General features: G+C 31.9%; 1 protein-coding gene across 1 annotated transcript; it reads right to left on the minus strand.

Moving 5' to 3' along the window:
- Window positions 1–4473: 4473 nt before the first annotated feature.
- LOC107850933 (expansin-like B1) lies at window positions 4474–9539 on the minus strand. The gene is made up of 5 exons (XM_016695791.2): window positions 9363–9539; window positions 8510–8616; window positions 7352–7533; window positions 5752–5884; window positions 4474–4966 (listed from the first exon to the last, which is right to left on the minus strand). Exons 1-5 carry the CDS (start codon window positions 9493–9495, stop codon window positions 4763–4765), a joined length of 759 nt encoding a protein of 252 aa, XP_016551277.1. The 5' UTR covers window positions 9496–9539; the 3' UTR covers window positions 4474–4762.
- Between the last annotated feature and the right edge of the window lie 994 nt (window positions 9540–10533).

A 10533-nucleotide genomic window follows, 5' to 3' on the forward strand; every position in this document is an offset into this window, starting at 1 on the left:
AGCACGTAGGGATGCTTTAGAGGTGAGTCTCCTACAAAGGGTTGTGTGGGTTCCGCTAGGTCTCAGTATGATGCACATAAGCATGACCTAAAGGCTGACCTACGTTGTGGTTCACTAACAAGGCTGTTCGGGGGAGCGTATGGTCGATAGTGGCTACTTTGCTTTCCACCTACTCCATAACACCGACGGCTCCCCCCCTAAAATAAGGGTGACTCAACTAGAGGTCGTGTACAACACGTGTACTACGGACTTGTTGCAGAAAGAAGACCTGGGGGTAGACACATGATGCCAGATATAAAAGCGGTAACACATAGGATAAATATTGTACACAAGGAGCACGAAAACACACAACAGTGATAACAATAACACAAACAATAATCACAAACAATGTTTATACACCCATAATGCCAAACAAAACCGATACGACTCCAAAAATAAGCTCGAATTCTGAAATCCCCAGCAGAGTCGCCAGAGCTGTCATACCCCTTTTTCAACCGAAAAAGATTTCATTTTTAAGTTTGAAAGGGGTTTTATTATTAAGTGACAAAAGATGAAAATTTGTTTTCGAAAAGGATTCATTTTATTCAAAACTCAGAGTCGCTACTTGGTATAGTCCGGTGTGCCAAGTCACCTTTGGAAAATCCTTTTCAAAATGATTTTGACTCTGTAGAACTGATCCGCGAACAGAGATTCCGACTAAGGAATTCTGTTGATCGAGGGGAAGGTGTTAGGCACCCCTCGGTCTCGTGGTTTGACCACGGTCGCCTGGTGGAGTATATCGTGAATATGGTGGAGAAGAGAATGGTGCCTCTCTTCTTGTGAGGTGAGCGTCTTTTTTTTTCTCTCTGTCCTTTGGATTTGGTTTTCTCCAAAAAAAAATGGAAAAGATGGAGTGTATATGCTCTTTTCTTTGTGTCAAATAAATGTGGGGGAGGGGTGGTTACGTGGGGTAGGGGTTAGGATGTGTTGTCAATTTTTAGTTGGGTGGGTTGTTAGAATATTAGGATAAGACAAGGTTTATATTTTGTGAGGGTATAATAACATGGATGAGGGTACACGGTAGGATAAGGTAAAATTGGGCAAATTAATCTTTCGAAGGGACAAAATTGCGTGTCTACAGAGCTCATTTTAATAACATCGTTGAGTTGATTCATTACGTGATATTAATTTGGTTATGAGCATATACATGCTTATTTCATTCGTCCATATACATGGAATTGGTACCAAAAAGAAATACTGATTTTGAAAAGGAAATAAAACACTTTATAAAATGCCTTGACCGAGAGATGTGCCGGTAAGGTTGATTGAGATATGAGATTGTGATAGTATAGGAGTTGGGATTTCCCTGTGGGTCTCGTCTTGGAAACTTATGCTCAGAAGATGTATACGAGGCGATATTTAGACATTTCATCCGTATCATACCATTGCATTGCGTTATTTGCATTTCTCATATGTTGTTATCGTTGTGTAGTTTAGTTTTCCTTTATATATTCGTATGTACTATTCTTGTGTTGTTATTATACTTGTAGAATTGTTAGGCGATACAGTTTGATTGACTATTAGGAACTTTTTGTATGCAGGTGGAAGCGTGCTCATAGTATTCTTTACTTGTTTAATTTCAGTTTTGCTCAATCTTCCTATTATGTCTACAGAGTATAATGGACCGTACTCATTTCTACAATCTATACCCTCTGGTGTAGATCTCAGTTCGAGTGCAACCTGCGGAGCGTGAGATCGTGTTGTGTTGATGTTGTTTTGAAGTACTGGTGAGCTCCTCGTTCGGAGCATGATTCAAGACTATATACAGTTTTCTAATTGTATTTTTTTCTTTTATAGTTGACAATCGACTCATGCTTAAAATAAAATCTGAAAATAAATTTTAAAGAGGGTAAGACGAACAAAATCTACAATAAAAGTTAATTTTATTGAAAAGAGTAAATATACTCTCTCTTTTTTTATATGACAAATTTAATCAACAAAGAAAATCAAATAAATTTTTTGTTTACAAATAATACGGGATGCATTGTACGATAGTAGTTTATGTTAGCTGCTTATCCAATTCGATATCTTTTCGTTGACAACAACCATGATAATAATTGTAGAAATTATTATCACGTTATAACATAGGATATATAACAGGTGCATGTAGGTGAACTTAACATCGACAGGACAACATCTTTTGTTCTTGCTCCTTTATTGAAAAGAGTAAATACACTCTCTTTTTTATAAGACAAATTTAATCAACAAACAACATTATACGAAATGTATTATACGGCAGTAGTTTATATTAACTGTTCATCCAATTTGATGTCTTCTCGTCGACAACAACCACGATAATAATTACGAAAATTACTATGTCATGTTGCAATATAGGATATAAAACAGGCACGTGTAGGTCAACTCAACATCAACAGGACAACATCTCTTGTTCTTGCTCCTTTATTGAAAAGAGTAAATATAATCTCTTTTTAGAGTAAATTCCTCATATTGTCACTCAACTTAGAGAAATATCCCAATAAAGTCATTTATCTTTTTTTTTTTTCAATAATATCATCGAACTTTATGCATTTTTCTTAAAAAAACAATAATTGCTAAAAGTGACTCAAAAGATGCGAAAAAAATGATCAAAAAAGTCCCTTAAGTTTGAACTTTGAATTTAAATGATTCTTATTAGTTAACAATACGAAATATCACTAACCTTTCAACTATAAAACTTAATGAGTACAATCTTCTTTCAACTTCTAACTGCGATATTAAATCTAATGACGTCCACCAAAAATTGCAATTAAAATTGTTAGAAATAAGCTTATATGTACTGTATTTATTTGGAAACTTAGGAGTTCAGTAATAAAATAATATTCTATATTTATTCATTTTAGGATTAATGTTTATTCTTGATAAAATAGTTCAGGTTAGTTGTTAGTTTCTTCTACTCCAAATCATTATCGAAAAAATTATAATTTATAAAGAAGACGATGAATTCCTGCAAATCAAAAAAAATAAAAATTAGGGTCTCTAACGAGTAGAAGAACCACATATAAATATTTTAAAGGATTTTTATTTTAAAAAATAATGCATATTAATGGATACCATGATAATAACACCAATCATTCACTATCAAATAAAATTAGGTGATTTTATATAACCATTTCGTAACTTAAAAATGTTTTAAGGTTTAAATATTATTTTTATCAATCCTGTGATATTATTTCAGAGAAAATTATACTGTCTCGTCAACTTGGCTGTAAAAATTAAATACATTTACCAATTCGGACAATAATTGTACTTCTTGTTTATTTAATTTCAAATATAACTACCTATTTTAAGCTTTAATTTAACATTCTTTGTCTTTTTAATTCATTTTTAATATTATGATTTGTGTCATTTTAAATTATATTATGCACTTATTGATAAAATATGTTAAAAACTAATTTAAGAAGTATAAAAGTAAAAATAATTGAAGGCCTATTAATATTTCACGTAAAAATAAGAACTATTTAAATTAAAATTTCAAACTTGGTGGACTATTTTGGTCATTTTTTGAGTCACTTTTAACAATTATTAGTTTGTAAGGAAAATACACAAACTTGAATGATATTATTGGAATAAAAAAAAGATAAATGACTTTAGTGAGACATTTTACTAAATTGAGTGACAATATAAGGAATTGACTCCTCTTTTTATATGACAAATTTAATCAACAAACAACATTAAATAAATTTTTTATTTACAAATTATACGAGATGCATTGTACAATAGTACTTTATGTTAGCTGCATATCCAATTCGATGTCTTCTCGACGACAATAACCACGATAATAATTACAAAAATTACTATGTCATATTACAACATAGGATATATAACAGGCGTGTGTAGATCAACATCAACAATACACTCTCTTTTTTATATGACAAATTTAATCAACAAACAACATTAAATAACTTTTTTGTTTACAAATTATACAGGATGCAATGCATGATAGTACTTTATGTTAGCTGATTATTCAATTCGATGTCTTCTCGTTGACGACAACTATGATAATAATTGCGGAAATTACTATCACGTTGCAACATCAGATATATAAAAGGCGCGGATAGGTCAACTCAACATCAACAAGACAACGTAACATCTCTTGTTCTTGCTCCTTTATTGAAATGAGTAAATATACACTCTTTTTTATATGAAAAATTTAATCAACAAATAACATTAAATAATTTTTTTGTTTACAAATTATACGGGATGCATTGTACGATAGTAATTAATGTTAGCTGCTTATCCAATTCGATGTCTTCTCGTTGACGACAACCACGATAATAATCACAAAAAGTACTCACATTGCAACATACGATAACAGGCGCGTGTAGATCAACTCAACATCCACGGGACAATGGGATACTCATGTATTGTGTACGTAAGTCGTACGAGATGTCGTGAATCGCACGAGATGTACATGTAACACATGAGATATAAGTATAATGCACACAAAAGTTATTTTTATTGAAAAGAGCAAATATACTCTCTCTCTCTATATATATTTTTTTTATATGACAAATTTAATCAACAAACAATATTAAATAATTTTTTTCTTTACAAACTATACAAAATGCCTTTTACGATAGTAATTTATGTTAGCTGCTTATCCAATTCGATATCTTCTTGTCGACAACAACCACGATAATAATTACGGAAATTACTATGTCATGTTGCAACATCAGATCTATAACAGACGCGTATAGGTCAACTCATCATCGACGGTACAAGTTTATTGATCCACTTGTATTCCAGAATCATATATTTCACCAACTTTCCAATTTTCAGGAATATTATTCACTGGAATAATCCATTTTTCATCTCCATCATCAAAACTTAATAACATTCTTATTTGTAATTCTCCTTTTGGAGGTGATGAACTTGTCCACACTGCGCCACGTGTCCTATCCAATAATTTGCATACAAAATTTTGTGTCTGCATATTTTTGAATTATAAAAAAAAAATAATATTGAAGTTAGTATATGTATACAAAGGAATTTAAATAGGCTTTAGATGTATGCTTGAATATACGAGTTCGATAAAACTCAATATTTAGTTTAATTTGGCCTTAAATTTTGTATATGCGTTATGAAATTTACTAAATACGAAATAGATCGTTGTGTGAGATCTAAAATTCAATCATAAAGCTCAAATACTAAGTCATATATATATACACAATGCATTTTAAGGACGGATATAGACAGATGTATTAGTTCTGCTGAATTCAGTAATTTTAGCTCAAATATATTATATGTGTATTAAAAAAATTGATAAATGTGTTACAAATATTAAATTTAAAACCCAGTTTCTACCTATTGATAAGGACTTTTGTCTAAAATTTAGAACTCATAAAATTCAAATCTTAAATCCGACTCTAACTTTAATTTATATATATTTACATGTAAAGACTATTTCAAAACTCGATTTCCAGCTATTGATAAGGTCTTAATTTAAAATTCAGAACTCATAAAATTCAAATATTAATTTCGACTCTAATTTTAAATTATATAGATTTACATGTAAATATTTTTTTCAATATCAATAAATTTTAACATGCAATAGTATGTAATCATTTTTAACGAGTTGTCTTTATTTTTACTTTATAAAATAAACCAAGTTATTTGTTACCAAAAAATTAAAGTATATTTTATTACCAGAAATAAATAAATAAATTAAAGTATATTTACAATATGATTTCTTATATATAATTAAATTCATACCTCACACAATTGAACAGCAGAAATATCAGTTTTGCCTTGTTGATACCATATAACAAAAGCCAAATAATAAGGATTATCACTACTTTCATCAATCTTGAATGTAATATTCTTGTTTGGGTAGCTGCAAGAAATCCTGTTAAATTCACAAAAAAAAAAGAAAAATGTGAATTATAAACTATATTGATATTATTTAAATCATATGATTTAATTAACTTTGATATTGAATTTGTCATAATCATGTAACAACACCATATATACCGCGTACAAACCCACAAAGTGAGGCCTGAGAAAGGTAGTACGTAGATCTTACCCCTACGTCAGAGATAGAGAGGTTATTTCCAATAGACGCTCGTCACAAGGAAAAATCTTTCAAAGCAATTTAGAAAAAGAAGCAACAAAAGTACAAGAAAAAGCCGGTAGTAATAAAAACAACAAATAACTAGTAATTACAACAAAATAATATGATAATAGAAGTACTATATCAATAAGAGAAAATGCACTATTTTCACTCTGAACTATAAACGAAATTGTTGAGACACACTTCAACTTAAAAGGGGTCCTATTACCCCCGCGGACTAATTAAAACCGTATTTTTGACAACCTTAAGGCCTACGTGGCACACTGCGTGAATCAACATACTGAAGGTTCACGTAGGCACATGTATGTGCTACGTAGGCACTTAAGGTTGCCAAAAATACGGTTTTAATTAGTCCAGGGGGGTAATAGGACCCCCTTTAAGCTGGGTGTATCTCAGCAATTTTATTTATAGTTCAAGGTGGAAACAATGCATTTGCTCTATCAATAACAAATAATAACATATATGTCATAACTCATAACAACAACACCATATCCAATATAATCCCAAAGGTGGAGTCTAGAGAGGATCGCGTGTATCCAAACGTTAACCCTGACTCAAAGGTAGAGAACTTATTTACGATATACCTCGTCTCAAGGAAAAATCGTTCAAAACAGTTTAGAAAATAAGTAACCAAAGTACAAGAACCAACAATAGATAATAACAAAAACCTAAATTGCTCGGACTCTTCAAAAATGTTGCCGCACCCGACTCAGTGGTGGAGTCAGAATTTTCAATGAGGGGGTTCAAAATCAAAAGAAGTAGGCGCACAAACTAGCCAAATGGGGTTCAACATCAATAATATATACATAAAAAATAATTTTAACTATGTATAAAGAGTATAACTTTCCATCCAAAGGAGTTCGGGTGAACCTCCTAATCATAAGGGAGCTCCGCCCCTGGCACCCGTGTCTACAACAACAACGTGGGGAGGGTAAAATGTACGCAGTCCATACCACTATCTCAGAAGAAGTAGAGAGGTTGTTTCTAATAGACCCCCGGTTCAAGGCACAATGACAATAAACAAAATCGTCATAGAACATGAAACAAGATATAATAACAGAGATACAACACCCTAGCACCCGTGTCTGATCCTTCAAAACTATGCTATTTTCGATGGTTCCGACATGCACCCGTTGATATTTTTGAAGAATCCAAATAACATAGACAAAAACAACAAATAATAACAGAGTAATAATATACCTACAACAAAATAATATGATAGTCGAGTATCAATTATATTACCTTGTATATTCAATGCCCACATTACCAAGTGATAATAAAGAAGTAGCAGCATCTTTAGTTTGGGCCATATGTGAAAAAGCCCTTTGGCTTAATATAAAATCTGTATTAGCACTTGCTCCATGGTCAGTAATTACCACATTAACTCCATTTTCTGAACAGTAATTACTGTTTGTACACCTCACCTATCAATAAATTATATAAATGATAAATAAATGGACAACTTTCATAAATTCCAACCGTTTAAAATTACATAAAATTTCGTATTTTAAACTGGCCAGATACATTACTTAGGGTCACGATACATTATTTAGCCGGTTTCGTGATGTATCTTCCCGGTCCCATGATGTATCGCGACCCTAAGTAATGTATCGCGATGTAAATTAAAGGGAAAATATTTTGTTTTCACCCTGAACTATACACGAAATTGCTGATATACATTCGAACTATAGGAGGGTCCTATTACTCTCCTGGACTAATTAAAACCGTATTTTTGGCAACCTTAGTGCCTATGTGGCACATCAGCGAATCAACACACTGAAGGTCCACTAGGTGCCATGTATGTGCCACGTAGGCACTAAGGTTGCCAAAAATACAGTTTTAATTAGTTCAGGGGGTAATAGGACCCTCCTAAACTTTGGATGTGTCTCAGCAATTTTGTGTATAGCTTAGGGTGGAAACAGTGCATTTTCTTTAAATTAAAATTCAAAATTATTGTAAGGAGTTTGAATTTTAGCTAATAATGGTAAGTTAAGATGTGATATTATGTAATTTCTCCTATTTTAGGACTAATTCATGACAACTTAACTATGTTTAATCGATACGGATTGCCATGGAGTACGTAGTAGATAGTAACTACGTCTTCATCCTTAGTTAGAGATTTCATATTCAAGCTCTACTGGTCGGTTATAGAGTAGTCGACTTTGTAAAGTGCTTTACTTCCAAACGTGAGACTTCTGAGTTCTGACATAAATCCATATACTTAGTCGACCTTACTATAAATATCGCATACTGAGTGGAAAATAAAAATATAATTTTTTTCCTATAATAATATCACTACTAATTCTCAAGGGGTAACACTATCGAAAATATGAAATTTTATTTTGACGAAAAGTACATCAAAAATATTATCGACGAGTCAAATTTCGATGAAAATATTACCATATAGCATGCACCACATCCTAGGCCATCTCGATAGAGATCAGATGCAGCGGATACATCTCCACCGTTGATTGTTGCTCCAAAAGTACCAAATCCACATGCACCACCTACATACATTTTAAAGAGAATTTTAATTAAAAAAATACATACATTTTAAAGAGAATTTTAATTAAAAAAATTCAAAATATAAAGAAGTAAATATATATATATATATATATATATATGTCAAAGGCAAGGGGGTTGAACGTCTATTACAGGGAAAATATAATTTTGACCTAATATAAGTAGTATAATTTTTTGATAAAGGAGGTCCGATGAACCCCTTCCGATACCCTTGCTCCGCCCCGGGGATACATGTATGTTGTAGGGGGAGTGCGGGCTATCAGTAGTGGAGCCAGAATTTTCATTAAGGGATCTAAAATTGAAAAAAGTAGGCATATAAACTAGTCGGAGGGGATTCAACATCAATTATATATACAGAAAAAATATTTTAACCATGTATAAATAGTATAATTTTTCGTCGAAGGAAATTCAGATGAATCCCCTAACCATAAGGTGGCTCCGCCCCTGAGCAGGATTTTCATTAAGGGTGTTCAGAAGTAAACATACGAACTAACCTATCGAATGGGGTTCAACATCTACTATAAATACATAAAAAAATAATTTTAACCATGTATAAATAGTATAAATTTTCTTCAAAAAAGGTTAGGATGAACCCCCTTGACCAAAGGTGGATCCGCTCCTGCAGGCTACTGGGATGAAAATTAAAATCAGAAACATTTTTCGAAAAATATTTTCCATTCTAACAAACACAACCATATAGTATATGATTTTATGATAAAATATTGCTCACTTTCTGTTCCTTTTTCTTCTGAATTTGGATAATAAGCTGCTCTAGATTGAATAAAACTCTGTGCATTTCCAAAATAAATTTGCATGAAAATTAAAAATGTTGAAAATATTGCAAGAATTTGAGAAGAAGCCATTATTTGAGAGTTGGTTATTAATTTTAGTAAGCAATATAAGAATAATTAATTGTTAGTGAATGAAATTATTGATTGCCTTTGATGAGTATTTATAGTAAAGTTCAGTTGAAAATTGTTTATATATAATATTGTATATAGGTCAAAAAGTAATTTAGACATTGACATTTTTTAGTTCAATTTGAATACATTCATGAGTTTAATTCTTTATTGATCAACTTTGGGTAGCTATGAACCTTTTTAGATAGCTAGTTTTCTACTTTCTAAACTTTGAATGTAAATATTACAACAACGATAATATATCCGATGTATTCAGTGACAGATTCAAAATTTATAGATCGTGGGTGCTTGAAATGTTTAAACAAACATAGTGACATTCAAAGTTTTAAGGTTCCGCCTGAGAACTAAAATACTCATCTATCGTCTTGACTTATTGGGTGTTTTTCTAAATCATTTATCAAATTTTATATATTTTTTATATAATTATACTTAGTTTGTGCCGGATTTAACGGGTATCGAAGCACTGAAAAATTGGCCATCGGTCAGCCCCTGGGTGTATTCCCGCAAAGCATGATCTGAGAAGGGTAGAGTGCATGCAGTCTGTACTTCTACCTAGCTTGCAGAGGGTGAGGTAGAGACACTATTTCCGTATAGACCATTTTACTAATAAGTAATAATATGGTGCAATAATATTCCGATGTTACGACCCAGTACTCTCTTGTGAAGAGCCAAATATATTCGGTGTATTTAATTTTGCCGAGAATGATCTGAGACGGATAGAGTGCATGTAGTGCTCAGAGGATGAGGTAGGGAGATTGTTTCCGAATAGATCATTTTAATAATAAGTAATCAGGGGCAGAGCCACCTTTAGCTTAGGAGGGTCGGATGATTCCCCTTCAACGAAAAATTATATTATTTATACATGATTAAAATTATCTTTATATATATATAGTTGACGTTAAACCCCTTTCGGCTAGTTCGTATGCTTACTTCTGAATTCCCTTAATAAAAATTATGACTCCTCCACTATTAGTAATAATC

The sequence above is a fragment of the Capsicum annuum genome, chromosome 1 (assembly GCF_002878395.1).
Source record: "Capsicum annuum cultivar UCD-10X-F1 chromosome 1, UCD10Xv1.1, whole genome shotgun sequence".
Lineage (NCBI taxonomy): Eukaryota > Viridiplantae > Streptophyta > Magnoliopsida > Solanales > Solanaceae > Capsicum > Capsicum annuum.